This window comes from Caretta caretta, chromosome 1, assembly GCF_965140235.1.
Source record: "Caretta caretta isolate rCarCar2 chromosome 1, rCarCar1.hap1, whole genome shotgun sequence".
Taxonomy (NCBI): domain Eukaryota; kingdom Metazoa; phylum Chordata; order Testudines; family Cheloniidae; genus Caretta; species Caretta caretta.
This window is the reverse complement of record NC_134206.1, coordinates 101110239-101129238: the sequence shown is the minus strand read 5'-3', so window position 1 is coordinate 101129238 and position 19000 is coordinate 101110239. Positions and strand designations below refer to the sequence as shown.

The window sequence follows — 19000 nt, the reverse complement described above, 5'->3', positions numbered from 1 at the left end:
CACTGAATTGTACCTCCCTTGCTGGACAATGGTTGTTGATTGGTTGTTTGAAACCCATCTGGGTGTTGGTTACTTTCCTTGCTGTTGCCTCTGGGGAGCTAATATCTGGCTGATTCCCCAACTTAAGGCATGTTTTAGTGACAACCATACAACACGATTCTCATAACTTCATATGCATTAATGATATACATATATGGATAGAAAAATGACTTTCAGAAGATCATAACCTTTCCCCCGATACCTTACAAGGCATGCTTTATATGCAAGATCACGATTATCTGAAAATGACGAATATGGGGGTTACAGTACACTCCCCCAAGGTATAGAATGTCACAGGCCCATTGAAACCAACTGAGCCATTGTGAAACGTCAAAGGACAAAGACTCTGTTGATTGCTCCCCTCCACACTCATGAAGAGGAGACCTGCAGGTGGACGTGTCCCATCAGCTTGAATGCTGAGGGAAAAGAATAAAAATCCCTGACAAAAAGGAACTGATGATCTCTATGCTGATTGAACTCTGATGGGCAAAGATCTTTAAGCATAAGCAAGCGTTCCCCAGTGCTTGGCCTGGGTTAGCCCTAGAGAAATTATAAAGCTTGCATATTACAGCAGCTTCTATTACTTTCTGGGACCTAGACTGTATCGTGTGTGTGTGTGTGCGCGCGCGTGCGCGTGTGTGCGCGCGCGTGCGCGTGTACCTGCTTTAACCTCATTTCTTTTCTTAGTTAATAAATCTGTAGTTAGTTTATTATAGGATTGACTACAAGTGTTGTCTTTGGTGTAGGAGCGAAGGTGCAGCTGACCTGGGGTAAGTGACAGCTCCTTTGGGATGGGGAGTAATCTGAATATTGTTGTGATTTTTGTTGTAAGGGACTAACACAAAGGCAACCTTGCCTGGGTGGTAAGATAAACGAGAGTGACTCCATGGTTAGGCTGTTATAGAGCCTGAGAAGTTCATGCTTGATGCTTGGTTGGTGAAATCTAAGTGAGAATTCTCAACCAATTTGGGGTTTCTGCCATGCTTCTTCAGTATGCCCTGAGGTTGGTACTCATGCTCATGAGCCACTCCAGACAGCTTGACAGGCCCCACCACCTCCTCTGTGCCCCTTCCCAACCTAAGGGTGTGGTCCCTGTGCTCCATTCTCTACAAATGTGCCTGGCCCTTATGCAGGTTGAGCATGGACAATGGAAGTAGGAGGAGCTCCTTTTACCCTCCCCATCACTGCAGACCTGTATAAAGAAGCAGGCAGAATCTGGCCCAATTAGTGAGTTAAAAAGCTGCTGCAATTTGAACAAATTTTATTGTTCCTATTGCATCGTTTCACATTTTGGTTCTTTTTAGATAAAGATTAGCAGTTCATTTTCTGTAATGCTTCGAAATCATGGGGGAAGGGGGAGAAGAAAGGGGAGAATATTTTACTTGTTTACATGAGATTTGGCAAGTTATGTTGTCATATCTTCACGAATGCTACACAGATTTTAAGATATGCACCCTGTTTCCTTATATAGCTATTATTGGTATGTTAAAGTAGCAGCAGAAGAAAGCTTATCAATAGTGGTTTTTTGGACACACTGGCTATTAAACAGGAACCTTTAATAAAAAATATAACTTTTTAAAAAGGAATTATTTCCAGCCATTTCTATTTCACATTATCAATTCCACAATTAAGTGCAAACACCACTTGAAATCCACAGAGCTATCCTTTTTTAGTATATTTGTACTATATTCATGACCTAAAATAGTATTCAATGTGTCAATATTTTTATTTCTGACATCATTGTGTAGTTTAATCACCTTGCTGGTAAAACTCAACAAACTTTCACCAAAGCATGAAAAATACATGGAAATTTCTGTTACCAAGAGGGAAAAGTATCAAAACACAGTGGCTAGCCACTTACTGTGAACTCACAGTAGCACTTAACTGTGACCTCTTGCAAGGTCTTTAGGTCAAGTGTAACAAAGAGCAACGCACTGAATGCTCATTTCTATGTGCTCTGCAAGGGCCCCATTCCTGCAAAGATTTGGGCACATTAGCTTACTCATGCGAGTAGACCTATTAACATCAGTGTAAAGTTACTCATATATGTAGATCTTTACAGGATCAGGCTCTATGTTTGGAGGGATTTATTTATTTATATATAAAATTTTATTTTAAATAATCCTGTCTCTGAATCTGAACAGTTGTTTTTCTTACCTGAAGTCTAGTGTTCATTTCCAAAAAGTAGAAATTCTTCCTGGTGTCCACAAGGAATTCTACAGTTCCAGCAGAGGAATATTTTACAGCTTTGGCAAGAGCTACTGCTTGTTCTCCCATTGCTCTTCGTGTCTCAGGGTCCAGAAAAGTGCTACAAATTCAGAAAAAGTGCCTTTCTTTAGTTAGAAAAACAGAATTGTATCCTTTTCTTAAGCTACATACAAAAGAGGGCAAAAAAAAAAACCCATGTAAATTAAATAGGACACCACTTCTGGTCAGTCAAATGCACTATATTATCTCTCTACTGTTGAATAAACAAGTTAAGGGCTTATTTACACCAGGAGTTATTCTGGAAGAGCTTTTCCTGATTAACTCCCTGTGTAGACACTCTTATTCTGGAATAAGAGTGCCTTATTCTGAATTAGTTTTAACCATACAGGGAGCTAATATTGTGCTTTAAATTCACACCCTATATTACTCCAAATTAATTTTCCTTAAAATTGGAAACATACTATTAATTCCTGTACTTCCATCCATGCTCAGAAGATTAGCACAACTTTAGAACGAACAGATTATTTCATTCTAAATTGCTTTAAAAAATAAAGATTAAATGCAGCATTCAGCACTCTTGGTAACCAGTATTAATGCATTTCAGTACTGAGAGTACCTTCAAGACAAATTACAGGAAAATGCTTTCAAGATATAAATTAAATCAATATACACATTGTACAACACTGAGATCTTGAAAAACAATATAACCTAAAAAGTCATCAGTTATTTGGAGAGCACATCTAATTATTAAAAATCAACATTAAAGAAAAATCTGGACAATAATGAAGCCTGCAGACAATAGCTACACTATGGAAATATTACTGCCTAGACAAACAAGAGCAAACCCTATGGTTGTGGTTTTCCGCATCTGTTTGAAATATAATTATCTGGATGTTTCATAGCTATGTGCTCTGTAATCCAAGTTATGATAAACTTTGGAAGTTCGTAAAGTCTGAATGAGAATCTGTACTGTGTTTCGTTTTTGTTTTAATTTGACTTTCTTGTATGCAGGCAAGGTTGTGATGAAAGAAAACTAGGACATGCACAATATTGAATCTGATAACCAATGACAGTTTGCAGCTTCCACCTTCAGATCCTAAATCTTCTCTCTCAACTTTACCCTTAAACTGCAAGTTTTAGTTGTGTGGCTTTCTGATTTTGATTCATTCCCTTCAACACAGCATGGCCACCATTCAGCATTGTTCTTCTGCCCCGAAGTGCAGCTCAGCTACTCCCTCACGAGCCATTGCTGAGACTGCTCCCCAACAGTCAAGCTTCCTCACCCCAGGAAACTAAATACGTCACCTCCAATAGGCCACTGAATTTACAAACTCAAGAACACATATATTCTGATGATTCCTCTCCACTACACAACAAGTTCAGATTTAGATTAACCTATCCAGCTAGAGAAACTCTTGCGGCTTTTACCAAAGCAATCGAAAGGTTTTCTGTAGGAGATGCTGAACCTTGTACATGATCTTAAATAAAAGATCAGATTTGTCCCTTACTAGAAACAAAACAGCAGTAAGCAAAAATATTTATTACATCCTTGTTGCCGTTTATTTTAGGAACATGTCAGAACTACAATCAAGAAAATAAAATATAAAAAGATAATAGAGAATCAGTTTTAGCCCACACCTGGCCACTTTTAAGAATGTTTTTGGTTTAAGTTGTTTCTAAGATCTTTGCTTATAGACAGTTGGATTAAAAAAAAGTGCATGGTGCCTAGAGGGGGAATTAGTCAGCCAACTCCAACAGTGACTTTTGTGCATCTGTGGCTTGTCTTCCTGAATTAGGCCCCACCCCTGCAAAGAGTACCACACAGGAGGACCCCTGTAGTTGCTTGGAGCCCCACTAAAGTCAGTGGGGCGCCACATGACCACAGAGAACTAGCTAGACAGAGTCAAAAGCTGGATCAGGGCCTTAGTTTACAGTATTTCCTAAGACTTAACTGAAAGAAAAATGTTTAGAAGATGCAAGAAAATGAGTTATACTCAAGCAAAAGAAAAGCGAGGTACGATTTTGGACTAACCAGAGACAATGGGGAGACCACTCCTTTATAGGTAAAATACTACTTTGGCCTCAGTCCTTCCTAGAGTGGTAATATATCTGGATTCTTATGGACAATAAACCAGAGACTTTTGGCATGTTAAAAGAAGCTCTCTAGATTTAGGGAAAAAGACCCTCTTTACTGGCTACATATAACAAAAGAATCTGAAAACAAAATGTCTGATTTCAGAAAAGGTATCAGTCTTTGCTCTAAGATCACAAGAAACAAAGGGATGAGGGAAGCAATGAACGCATCTTACCAAGGCATGGTTATGCACTGGTAATACAAAGAGATGAGGGTCTATTATTCTGTTTCAGTAACAGAATAATGCATAGCAACAAGTTAAATAAAAAGCTATAATTCAATAAAGGGTCTTCTGTTGATGTCATCAATCACAGAGCACAGTTTGAATGGTTTATGAAGGGCAGTACATTTCCAATTTGGAATTATAGCCTTGGTATTCCTTTTCAAGAACAACCATTAATATTTCTCATATGGATAAAAGGACAGTTACTTCCCTGTACTACAGTAATATCTTCCTGTATTTGCTAAATGTATGTCTGAGATCTCTCTTCTTGCCTCCTGCTGCCGCAGAAGAATGGAACAGAAGTGTCACACTGCTAAACTTGATCTATGCCATGTGGTTAAGCTTTATACACTAAAATGACTGGATTATCTCTGCAATCAGCTAGGTTAATTAACTGAGGTTTTCTATTCCCTTCAGTGCCTTTACTTTTTACATACATTGTTTCTCTCCCTTTTAAACAATTCACCCCCTCCTCTCAATACACCCTAAACAGCCCTTTCTTCAAACTAATCACACACACGACTTAAAAATGAAACATTTTAAACATGACTTCCACTCCTTCTCCACCTCATATACCTGTTACTGTTAACTAAATAGTTCCTCTGGCAGCATGAAGGCTGCAGAATAAAAAGACTTCACAAGATAAAAGCATCAAGAAGAGAAAATATGATCAGATGTGACATTTCAGTTATGAGACCTGCTTCAAGCTATCGTGCAGCCAATTAAAGACAATACAATTGACTTGTTTTATTGTTTCTACAGCCTCAGGGATGGACACATGGGCAAAATGTTACTCCCCATCCCAATAGCATCTCTGTTCATCAGTGCAACTTTAATACAAAATATTTTCCAAAATATTCCTGCTCCCTTCATTCAGATATAAAGCAGATTACTTTTGAGAACTGAGGAGCATTGTTACATCTGAAACATAATTTTATGCCACAGCTACGCTAAACTGTCAATGAGAATTCCCTTCATTGATGATACCATGGACTTTGGAAGTTATACTATAATCATTTTTTAAATTTCAGGTTCAGTTTGTAACACACTATGGCAGTCTCCATGTTTCAAAATTATTGTTATTGTTATTTGTATTACCATAGCACCGAGTAGTCCTAGTCGTAGACTAGAACTCCATCGATTACCATTCTGTCCTCAGCAGCTGCGCTATCTTGTGATCTTAAGCAATCAAATCTCATGACTGAAAAAGTCAGGTTCTTGAATGGGAGGCCTTTGAGGAACACACAGGTGTTGCAAGAAGTGACCATGATTAATCAAGGTAGCACTTTTTCCTCTGAGTCTGCGCTTAACCAATGTATTGTGTTATGGGATATCCTGCACTTAAAATTACTGTCTGTCAGATCAGATACAAACTCAAGGTCCTAAATGCTATTTGTAAGTGATGGGGAGAGTTGGCTCTATGGCCATAAACAAATTTTAACTCAAGTAACTTAAAATGATCCTAAATGCCCATTGGATGTGGTCATCACACCCTAAATTGTTCTACAGTGCTGTTCTGCACTACTGAACAACTGCAAGTTCAGACCTAAACGTGGTTGCATTTAATAATAGATAATTAAATGCAGTTTGGGGCATCCTCCTGATTTTGAGCAATCCAGGTTTTCCCACTTTCTTTTTTTTCCCCCGTATGTTCTTTCTGGTGAACACCTTTGCAGTATGTTATAAGACGATGTATTAGACAGCTTTTAAGACCCAATCCTGTGAAGAGCTAATGTGCCTCAACTCTTACTGAAATCAATGGAGTTAAAAACATTGAGCAGGTGGAGGTACTGGACTCCTAATTACGACAGGTCATTAATTTGATTGGGACTTGCTATGGAGTAAGGTACTACTCAACACTTGAGAAACAGAGCCAGATTCTGCTATTCTATCAATTAATGTAGCAAATGAACGTCTTCAGGAACAGTGAGTTTGAGACTTCATTTTGCTTCTGTACTCACTGGTAGGAGGCTATCACAAAATGAGAAAATTTCTGTGTGTATGTCTAAAATACTTGATCAGTACTCTATTTTATACAAGATTATGAATAAAAACTGCAATAACTTGACATAGAGTGAACATTGTGAAGCTAGATCAGAATATTGCAATGCTAAATTCTGCATCAGAATTACATTGGTTACTTAAACACTACTACTGGTCTTTATGGTGTTTTTTAATGGAATAAAAATTGTTCAAATTTGTACAATATGTAAAAGTAGCAGCTTTCCAAAGCATAATCAATGCTCATAAAAACGTACAAGGAAAGAAGTTTATACTCACCTTGGTGCCTCTTCCACAACCTTTTGATTTCTTCTTTGAATGGAGCACTCTCTTTCATTCAGCCACAAAGCATTGTCATGCTTATCTGCCAAAACCTAGTAGAATATGATGCTATTAACAAACAAGTGAATATATTTGGCCTTTTTATATGCCACTATCAGATGCCTGTGCTGTCATCTGTGTACCACAGATTTCATTACATAGAGTTCAGATGTAAATGTTTCACCAAATTAAACATAAAAAAGAAGCACTCTAGCAAAGCGCATGCTGAAAACAGAAATGAACATTTCCTTTCTAGAAAATTAGCTGTATTATAAATATGGGGAGAATGTTATTTCAAACATTGAACACAGTAACTAGCTTTTTTCTAAAATTTCCACACTTATTTTTTTAAAATTGTATTTATGAAGGAATAGGGGGGGTGAAGCTCCAATCATTTCAGGTATTGTGAGAAATACAAAAATGAAGTTAGTTAAATAAAAGAAGCTGAAAATCAATGGACGGAGACAAAATTATATTGTAAGCTCCTAAAATAGTATTACAAACATAAGTATATTGTTAACACGAACCTACATCATCAAAAGGGAGTAAAATCTCAAAGGATGTCAAATTTTGCTATTGATCTATGGATAAAAAGCTTTCAGAAACAGTTATTAATGGAGCCTACTCAATGGATTAATCACAATACAGTGCCTCTCGAATAGGAGACAAGTGTTCAGAAACATTGTGGTCTCTGGGCAAAAGCGAGGGGAAAAGAATGCAATGTAACACCCAGATTTCTCCAACAATTCAGATAAAAATTTAACTGGTTGTTTCAAGGAGCCTTCCCAAGCAGTTGAAGCTACTGCAGTCCCTGCAACCTTAGTACATTGAAGAGCAAGACACAGGATGAAGAGTGAGTCCCATTTCACACATCCACACTGGAGAAGCATGCAGGCCAACATGATAGGACTGTCAATTGATCATGAGCTTTGCAAACTGTCAGAAAAAAGGAAAATATAGGCAGTCCTAGTCTGAGCCCAATCCTCTCATTTATGCTCAGGCCATCCTCACTCCTTAATGCTTCCTATGGCTTTTCCCAACTTCATAACTTATTTCATGCTGCTCCCTATTCTTGGAGCAATTCCCCCCTTTTCATGTACTAAGTATACTTTTCTCGCCTATAAACCTTTTTCCACTAGTCTTCCTTCTCTGATTTACAATTATCTGTGCCAGTCCTCATGCCCCATCCTTTAAAAGTGCAGTTCCGAACTCAAAATTGACTAGACAAAAATAGTACCATCCTACTCAAAAACCTGTATGAACTCATCCCTATCTGCTTACTTTAGCAAAAAAAAGTTTTAACAACTTATTGTTCCTTTTAGCACCACAGAGTAAATAGACCTATGAGAGCGCAAGCTAGATTCCATTACAGCTCATGCATCAACAACAAAATTGTTAACTAATGTGGAAATAACCCAGGCAAATGAGACAAAAGCCTGAGTTTTGATTTCAGTGGGACTACTTATGTGTTTAAAGTTATGTTGAAATGCTTTGCTGGATCAGGGCCAGATCAGCTACTTTCAGCATCAAACTCAACATTTTCATAGGAATCCTTAGGGGACAGAGGTGAGGATGGAGCATAATTTGTCCCCACTTAACCTGTGGAATTTGCGGGATCCCCAGGAGAAATCCATAGAGGTGCTTTTTGCTTTTGTGCTGGTGCTTGATCCCACTGCTTCCCAATGGAGAACCCAAATGCCGCTAGAGCATTGTTGTAAAGGTGTATTATAATGCATTGCTAGTTCATAAGAGTTTCTTGAGTACAGCTGGTCCTTGAATCTCCCCAAAGGAAGGTTTTGAAGCGCACTTCAGGAAACAGAGCAACACAGCATTGCTTCAGGGTGTATTAACTTGTGCTAGACGAGAAGAACGGAGAATCCAACAGAGCATAGCCTATCTTCTTATTCCAGTCTTGGTCCATCCAGTCCATGACTGCAGAAACTGAACTCCATGGAGTCCCAGTAGACAAGTGTCTTTAGAGAAGGAGAGACTTATACTATAAATATTATTTTAAATAATAAAACCCAAATGACAGGGCATGCTCACTTGTGTAGAATTGCTTTTCTGGAACAACAATGGCTAGTTCATTGCCCTGCTTTTCTATGACTAGCTCCATTTCAGGCCCTCTTAGGGCTTTTCCATTTAAACAGTTTTTCAATAGAAAATTGGGGGTGGAATGAGAGTAACTAAACAAAGCTTTTCATGAAAAAAGTGTCTGCTTTCCACAGAAAAATTCAAGTTTTAATTCAAAAACAGCTTTGACAAAAAGTAGAAATTTTCAATGGAAATCTGACAAATTTATTTCCCCCTATTTACACAAACATTTTCAGGGGGTGAGGGTAGGGGATTATTTGATCAGTTCTCCCTTATCTCCTTCTCAGTTAGGAAACCCACTTCACTCCTCCCACTCCTTTCCCCAGTTCTGAGATACCTATAGTCTCTAGGGAAACTGCTTGTATCATTACTCATGTTTGGAATCTGCTTCTTAAAACTATTATTTTGCCACGATCAACAAATTTGGCTTATAAGAAGCAGATATGAGTACTTAACACATAGGCTTAAGACCTTGCTTTTAACTATCTAGCTAAATGGTGTAAGCAAAGGAATATCCAGAGTTGGGTATTTATCTAGAGAACATTATCCATATAATTTTTAGAAACAAAACAAAAATAATTGTTTAATAAAATAATTATTATATATGATAATTATTTTCAGAAGAGGTTTCATTGCCAAAATGCATTTACAGAAAGTGGGAATTACTACTGGGGTGAACTGAAATTCCCATCTACCTCTAATTAAAAATAGATGTTTCATCTACAGTATTTTTTCCGAATTAGTGGTGCTAAAAGCAAGATATTAAAAAAATTACTAAAGAAAATGGTCAGTTTTGTGAAGTTGCAAGATTAACTAATTAGTGGTATTTATTACTGACACTTCATTACACTAAATAATAAAACAACATTTATTGCACTCTCTCCTATTTGAATTCAGCCAAATGCCATTTCCAGTTGCAGCATTTGTATTTAACCAAATACCTTGCAATTAGACATTCAGTTTACTTTTACTTTAGACTGAGATCCTTCATGTCAGATATTCAGGGAGAACAAGATTACAAAAATCAGTTCAAGCCATGAAGTCTATTTGGACTCTTTTTTCCTGTTAATTGTTTCAGCCTTTTCTTATTTTTTACAAGTGTTTGTTTTATTCCTCAGCACAGGAAACCCTTACATTTTTAAGTTCGCAGAGTTTTGGAGCTGAGCAAGAATGTTAAATAATCTCGTTTAAAAGCTACTGCTAAATTAATAAATATTTGGCATCTGTTCTCAAAGTATTTGTATGTTTAGCAGTCTGAATGAATCAAGGTCAATCTCCTAAACTTGATTAGGATATATAGCTAAAATGATATACTGGATTGTTGCAAAGGTGTATTATAATGCATTACAAGGATAATATGATCCATTATTCTTATTTCAAATTTATAAATTATAAAAATCAATGGTATCTTGTTTGATATTCGATGTTATTTAATTTATAGTATCGCATTGTTCTAAAATGTGAAATATTCGAACATTTTTGAAAGGTAAAGCAAAAAACATCAGGCAGGCAGGACTATTTAATAAGAAGTGAATAAAGGTGGACTGCAAAATTAAGTACCAATATAAGAAAGCATTTGAGTGCACATTTAACTTTAAGCATATATTAAATCCCATTCACTTTCAGAGTTTTCCTGAATTGGGGGTCTTAAAAATCAACTTAATTTCTGAATCCATTTTTAGACTTCAGAAATAGTCTACCATCCCCACTTCAGGTGCTAGTCTCACTGTGTATTTTATAGTACTTTTGATCCAACTCTGTATCAACTGAAATGGAAGGAAATTTTGCCACTGACTCAGTTGGGTGGTTTTGCTTACTTGTTTGATGAGGTGGAAGAGAAATAGGGAGAAGATTTATCATTTTTTAAAATTTTTATAAAAAATAATTTGACTGCCAACATTACCCGTGTTGAGGAACAGATTACTTTAAGACCCCAAGCCTACAACCACACATGCACGTGCTTAATTTTAAACATGTGAGGAGTCTCTTTGATACTATTTAATATTGATCTTTTATGTTTATAAAACATATTTAATAGCTAACATTTTTTAATGTTGGTATCTTTCCAGAGACCAAAGAGATGGTATTTGGTGTCACAAAGGAAGAATAGTAGTCTACCGTTTCAAAAGTGAATAGTAGTTTCGGGTGTCAAATTTGAGTCCTATCAAAAGGCCCAGATTTTCAGATGCTGGATGTTCAACACCTTATGAAAAATCAGGCCCTTTTAAGATATTTAAAGTGGAGCCCCCAAAAAAACTGAGGGACCCAAAAACCAATAGTCACTGTTGAAAATTTGGGCCAAAAGCACTATTTGTTTGAACTCTAATGTGTTCTGTGAAACTTACTGGCTCAGATTGCACCAGTCCCTGGTCACTCAAAAGCCAGAATATAGTTTTGGGCTTAACCTTCATCCTTAGTAGATTCAATATTTGCTCATTTTTCTGATGCGATATCAAGTCTGCGTTTAGGCAAATTTTAAGCAAAAAAACAAAAATCAGGTCATACTAAGCATGTTGGGTAAAAGAGTGGACATATTTAGCAGTGTTAAAGGGGTTAATTGGTTTTTTTCTCTTACTTACCAGTCCACACAATCAGCAGGATTTTTTATATTAAATTATTGAACTGCTGTCAAAGTATCTCAAGGTCTCAGTGAAAAAAATCATATGACAAATTATAAGGAATTTGTATTTTGGACTGGAAAAACAAATGAAACTTCCGTTAAGGAAACCGACACATACATTATAGATTTCTTGTCAGAAGAGATTCATTCAGGGTTGCATCCACAATTAAGTTCCATAGATAAGATGGAAAAGAATACATTCAAAATATTAAACAGGCAAAACTTTTTACCAAAGTTTGTATGCCTGAATATAGTCCTGTTTGGTATCAATAGATCTGGTTTTAATTTATATGATACCCATTGATGCACACACACACACAAAAGAAAGATGTCAAGTAAATTGTTCACTCTAAGAGCACTTGCTTGGGCTTCAGAACTTTGTTTTTTCAAAATTCTGACAGGCAAAAAACTCACATTAAGAAGTAGGAGTTGATTTGTAATTAGTTATAAATACATTTAAAAATCTTTATTCACATCACTTTACCTAGAGTCTTAAGAAACCTCAGAATCCCTTTCAGGTTTGTTAGAGTTGTATGCAAAACTCTGACTTGACTGTTTAAATAATGTATTCTATGCCCAGTATTTTGCATTTTGAAATAATAAATCCACATAATTATTTAGCTTGAGGCACATTTTATGACTAAATCCAAACATAAGCATGATATAATAAATACTTTTCCCCCCTTGTAAGATCTGAGGGAAAGTTTTAGGGCATAGTTTTATATGGATACGTTTCTGCTTCCATATGAAATAGGATGCAATACAAACCAACGTTGTTAGAACAACCACTATACTTGTCTTTTATTGAAACAAATATTGAAGAACGCGTTAAAATGTAAAGAAATTCCCTCTAGAAAACCTAAAGGTCATTTTTCTAAAAAAAGATTTTAAATAAATTATTTAAAAGTTCCCCAAATTGTGTGCAAAATAATGGTATAATTTTTTACTTTGAATTCAATGTAAATATGACTCAGATATTGGTTACATAATATGAATCAAGCACCGTATATTGTACGCCCACTAAAGGCAAAGATTCAAAAAGTATTTAATGTCCATAATATTAAAATTTAAGCACAATTTTGAATAGTGATGATGTAGCTGAGATGGCACTTCTGCTCAAACTCTATTTTTAATCATTTATCTCTTATTTGAAAGAAGTATTTTGGGCTGCAAATTTCTTGTTCTTGGCTAAAAGTCCAAAGGAAATTGTCTTGGAAAATTCTGTAATATTTTGCTACATTATTCTTCTAATGCACGAGCATTAGAAGAGATTTTTTTCCATTAATTAAGACATCTGTAAATTTATTTATTTTCAAAACAGAAGCTTGTTTTAAATTTTCAGATTTGGTGAATTCTTGTAAGACGACTAATGTCTCTGGCATGAACAAAATTTATCTTCAAGCCTGAAAAGAGCTGCTTGCAACACAAAGGGTGTTTGGAGCAGTTCCATTTGCTTCAGTGGAGCTATGTCAAATTATACCAACTGGGGGTCTGGCCCAAGATCAAAATTAATCTTCTTTTGTAACTAAGCTATCCAAGTAAAAAGCAGCCGTATATTGTGAACCACAAGGCTACACTACACACACCTTAAGTGGTTCAACTGACTTCACAGCAACTACAAGCATGTAGTTCAAATGATATGCATCATCCAAACCCATTGATGACCTTCATTTGATTTTCCTGTGTTATGTCCAATGTATCTGAAGGAATTAAGCAATCCTCTCTGGACAAATAAGAAAATGTACTCTGGAAGAAGTTGGCTCTAGACCACCTTAGGTTGAAGAATGCTTCGATAGTGGGGAAGTGGAGGTGAAAAACAAGGAGAAAATTTGGGGGCAGGTAGATCTTTGAGGTTCAGACAGATGTACGGATACCATTTCTCCCATTTTCCTGCAATACAGAGGGGAGTAGGAGCGAAAATGTTATTTTGTTATCTGAAGTATATGAGTGATGACACTGGGCTAGATTAATCCATGCTAATGGAAAGAGGGGTAAAATATAGCAAAGCCCGCCCCCATGAATTAGAACAAGTAGAACTGCATCAAATAGCCTCACTCAGGGTTTCTGCCAGATCAGGGAAGTTTTAAGTTGTGATGGATACTTTGTAGGAACCCTGCTGCAGGAAGCAGCTTAAGGGATATGCTAGATCTGCACGTCATATAGCCATCATAGTCACAACCTTCCTCATTAGCCTGCACCACCCACTTTTTGGGTTGTGATGGACACATCTGGACTCTCTAGCAGAAGGGATGATGCAGTGGGAGAAAAGAGGTGGCAAGACTTTCCACCTCCAGAATCTACTCTGAAAAAAGCTTGAGAGGACAGCTGAATCCAAGTCACTATCTCTGAGTAACCAACTACAGTTTGATATCCACATTAATGTCTTCAAAGCCATAATAAATCTGACCATGCTTACCATTATAGTGTATGTTTGATCATCTCAAGGGTTTGATCATTTCAAATTTTATTTCAAATGGAAAAAGTACAAACCTGGATTTCTATGTGGCGAGGATTATCAATAAACTTTTCTATCAATAGTCGATCATCACCAAAACTTGAAGCAGCTTCTTGAGATGAAAATCTAAAGCCTTCCCTTTAAAAAAAAAAAAAAAAAAACACACACAAAAAAAGCCAGGCTGACAATAAAGAAAATTAATCCTTTTACGGCCTGATTCAGTTTCCACTTAAGTTAGTGGGAGTTTTGGTATTCACTTAAATCAGGCTACCATCAGTTAATGTACATATCACCAAAAAGACAAGATTCTCTAAGTGTACATTCATTTTTTTAAACAGAATGCAAAAATAAGAGCTTTCTTGGATAGGCAGAAGGAAAGTAAAAATTCATTAATTTCCCCCTCAAAGAACAAAGGGAACTCCGAAGAGTTTAAACGTTTGAGCATTTTTAAGACAATTGGACAACTTTGCACAAGTTACATATTTTCCATGAGAAAAAAAATGGTAGAATTCCAAAAACAATTATGTAATACATAATTTACATCTTGGATGGGTCCACCATTAATTTATAAGAATTGCAGTATATGAATAACAACAACGGCAGAGCCAAAGGTTAGTTATACAAAAATTAAATGAAAGGACAAATCTTGGATGCTGTACTATGTAAATTCAGCTGTTCCTCACATTACTAAATGCACAGTTTTTTTTAAAACGCAATACTTAGCCATATTCATAAGTTTTTTTCCTAATGTATGGTAGAACTCAACCTTACTTTGCATGCGCCAAGCCCCTTAGTGTGACTTCCCCTCCTGCCTTTATTTACTTACTCCTATATAACAATTTAATTTTTCATTTTTTTTTGATTACTGAGATACTGAACCTGTTGGTTTCACTTTTCCTGATAGAGCAGTTACTACTGTGGGACATGACTACTGAAATACAAATTTAAGTACAATTTCCACTGGGTAAAGTTTACGCATGGTGAATAGGACCCAAAAGGCTGCATGGTGGACTCTGCAACCCCTTCACGCAGCAGAAAGAGGTTCTGTGCTGGCCCCAGAGACAGGCCACTTCACCGGGAAGGTGAGGGGAGAACCACTATCTTTACCTGCAGGAATGCAGTCATCCTAACACCACACATAGGAGGTGCAGAGTGGTAGCAGTCACGGTTTTAGCCTATAGACTGGAACAGTAGCCATGGAAGGGCTGTGATGCAGTCCTCGTCACTTACCTATTAGTTGGAGGTAGCTGTGAATTTCTTCTCTCCCAAACCCAGTTCAGTGTCCTAAACAAAGCCTACCTGACAGGTTTTTGAAGGATGAATGAATGTGGCCCTTTTTTGAGTATTATATTTAAAAGGTACCTCTATCATCCTCTTAAACACACACATTTAGATAATGGTTGTTTTATAATTTAAAGAGACTGGAATTTGTTTAGCACTCAGTTGTTCCCTTTGGCCAGTTTTATTTTTTAACCTCAAAACATTAAATGTATTTATTCAAGAGTAAGATGAACTTCAGCGTATTCATGTCCTGTACAACAAAGTTATACCACTTGTATAGAAGTAGACACCACTCTAGCTGATCTGACTAAAAAAGTTAAACAAAAATGGTGCAAAATATAGACACACACACACCGATACATCTATATTTATCAAAACAAATTCTGAACAATTTTAAGTATTAAATCAATGGATTTGCTTTTGTAAACATTATATCAGACAGCATTATGCACAATTGATTGACAACTTTATTTTTGCTTCACTGAAGCATGTGCTAATTAACAATCCAGACTGCAATGCTTGTTAAAAAAAAAAATCAATATGCCTAATTACCTCATCTATAGTCTGTAAAACCTAAAAATACACGATTGTCTTAATTAGGTATTTTGACCTTATTTACACACTTGTGTTTTCTAAGCCTATGTTTGTGTCCATAAATAGAATGAAGAATATTAATAAAAGAATGAATTTCATTCATTTTAAAGGGGAATACAAGACCAAGTCAGATTACACAGGCTAGGCAGAGAGATAATGTCTGGATGTAAGCCCTACAAAGATATGTATTTCAAGCTTCATGCTTCCCTTTGAATCAGTACTGAAGCAGTGGCCTAGGGACCCAAAGCATTAGGAAATACTGTCTTATATCCTTGCCATGGCTGCAGAGCACACTGTCAGCTCAGGATAGGGTGGTGAAAAGGTGGCCTCTGCACTCCTCCAATTCTGGTTGAGCTGTGTCAGAGACAGGTTCTCCAGGAATGCTGTATGTAGGGCTTCTTTAATGTCTTTTTCCCACCTAGGCTACACTTCTTGGCAAGAAATATGCATTCAATAAAAACAGAACCCACAACAAGTTTTCTTGCTGTTGGCTGAATTGAAATGGAATGATCTGGGAGCACCGCATGCCCACAAAGCTCAGCCTCACTACAGTTACAAAAACCACCTTCTTTGGGCAGAAACATATAGGGCAGAGGTGGGTAAACCCATGGGCCACATCCAGCCCTCGGGACCGTCCTGCCCGGCCCTTGAGCTCCCGGCAAGGGAGGTTAGCCCCCAGTCCCTCCCTTGCTGTCCCCTCTCCCTCGCAGCCTCAGTTCGGTGTGCCGCCAGCGTTCTGGGTGATAGGGCTGTGAGCTCCTGCCAGAAAGGGCAGCTTCAAGAGCCACCAGCCTGCCCTGGTGCTCTAGACTGTGCAGCAGCGTGGCTGGCTCCGGCCAGGTGGTGCAGCTGCCAGTCCTGGTGCTCTGAGTGGCATGGTAAGGGGGCGGTGGGGTTGGATATGAGGCAGGGAGGTCTGGGGGGCAGTCAGGAGACAGGAAGCAGGGGGAAGTTGGGGTGGAGGTCGGGGGGGTCAGGGGATGGGAACAGGGGGGTTGGATAGGCATGGGAGTCCGAGGGGGCCTGTCAGTGGGCGGGGGGCATTGGATGGGGGCAGGGCAGGGGACATGGAGCAAGGGGCGTTGGGGTCAGGGAACAAGGAGTAGGAGGGGTTGGATGGGTCAGGGATTCTGAGGGGGGCAGTCAGGGGGCAGGAAGTGGGAGGGGGCGGATAGGGGGCGGGGGCCAGGCTGTTTGGGGAGGCACAACCTTCCCTACCTGGCTCTTCATACAGTTTCGGAACCCGGATGTGGCCCTCAGGCCAAAAAGTTTGCCCACCCCGATATAGGGTAAGTAGGAGACTTGGGACATAATGTGACATTACAATATCCGATACTGGGGCCAACCAAATACCAATTAATGGGGGAAAAAATAAAATTCCAGTGCTGGCATTGCATAGACACTTTCTGTCCAGTTCTGCGTTCTTGTGAAACCTAGCTCTAGAAACAGCTGTTTGAGTATCACCAATACAACAGAATCCCTTTAAAACTGTGACTGTTAAGTACAATGCTTAATGTTAATCAAAATATAAATACCTTACAAATAATTAGTTTTAAAGTAAACAAAAACTAAACAAAAACAAACAAACAATGCTTTAGCTTGAGTCAAAATTTCTTTTAAATGATTTGAGAAAACTGTTGTCTATAGTCACAACACTTTTACTATATAAATGGCTGACTTCTTGTTTATAAAAAGTCCTAGAATCACAAATTAAATACCTGGGGATTTGATTCCTCCTCTCCACCACCCCCACCCCGTAAAATGGAATTTCACAAATTCTCTATTTGTGAGCTCTATCTATTCGCTTTTAATATTCTATCAAATAACTCATATCCAATCTATTTACAACGTCCTTGTGAGCTCTCTCTATTCGCTTTTAATATTCTATCAAATAACTCATATCCAATCTATTTACAACGTCCTTGATTACAGCATGAAAAAAATCTCTTTGGTGAATCGGTGTTGTGTTAATTTTCTTAACTGAATGTAATCTGATTTTTAAAAAAAAAAAACAGAATTACAAAATTAGAGGATGTAGTCAATGGAGCACAGGAAGTCACCAATAACTTTGTCTGCCATAGTCCCCTTTTCTACCAAACTACCCAGCAACAACAATCACAGACAGCTTTATGACTTTGCCTACCCAAGAAAGAAGACAAAAGATCTGTCTATCAAGGCAGGTATACAAGCACCAACCTATTCTCTTCTTTTACAGTGAGACTTCCAGTGCAGAGTAATAGATAAGATCAGAGACAAAACTCCAAGTGATGCTCTTCGAGGAGAGGTGGGAGAAGAAAAGACTATGACAAATAGAATTACTGACAAATAATTTTCTCTTATATGTCCTTCTTCTCCCATACTGCTGGACAGCAGCAATTGAAAACAACCAATGTTGCGAACAGTAAACCAGAAAGGTGGGCTTACCTTCCAAAGGCACTTGAAGCACCTAATAGATATCAGCCGCAAAGACAGATTTAACTGGTAATGAGGAGTTGAGGAGATGACTAGGAGGGCATCTCAATTTTCAGAAGCAGATGCTTCTGCACTGAAAGCTCACAAGATTGCCATGCCTCTTAGAGAATAGCATTTAACAATACTGAATATAGCCTTCTGACATAGTTGAAGGCTAATGGGATACAATGTTTAATTCACCTAGACACTGTGGTCTTAGTGGCCTTCTTGTTACAATCTTCGAAACAGATAAACTGTAAACTTTTCCAAAACTGAGTACGAGTTATGTAAGATTTCAGAGATCTAAGGAGAGCGCGACATTGCCTTTACTACAACAAGATTGGGACACAACTTAGGTAAACAATAGGCTCACCATCACGAAATTTCAAACTCATCTCAGGAATGTACTTGGGGCAGTTGTTAAACTGACAATAAGAAAAAATCACTGAGCATAATTTCCCATTCTAAAGACTGTCATAACTACAGCTGAAAATAACTTGAAAAAGCAGTTTCTATCTATCTAATGTATTCACAGTTTCAAGGATCTGTCATCCAAAAGTCTGAATAGTTCTGTAATCT

General features: G+C 37.6%; 1 protein-coding gene across 8 annotated transcripts in view; it reads right to left on the bottom strand.

Annotated features, from left to right (window-relative positions):
- Window positions 1-19000, bottom strand: part of PCCA (propionyl-CoA carboxylase subunit alpha) — a 435625-nt gene that overhangs the window by 244257 nt on the left and 172368 nt on the right. For all 8 annotated transcript variants that reach the window (XM_048854281.2, XM_048854288.2, XM_048854316.2 and 5 more), the window contains 3 exons: window positions 14131-14233; window positions 6885-6979; window positions 2197-2347 (listed from right to left, as the gene is read on the bottom strand). In XM_048854281.2, the coding sequence (XP_048710238.1) occupies window positions 2197-2347; window positions 6885-6979; window positions 14131-14233 (349 nt within the window). The remainder of the gene's footprint in view (window positions 1-2196; window positions 2348-6884; window positions 6980-14130; window positions 14234-19000) is intronic.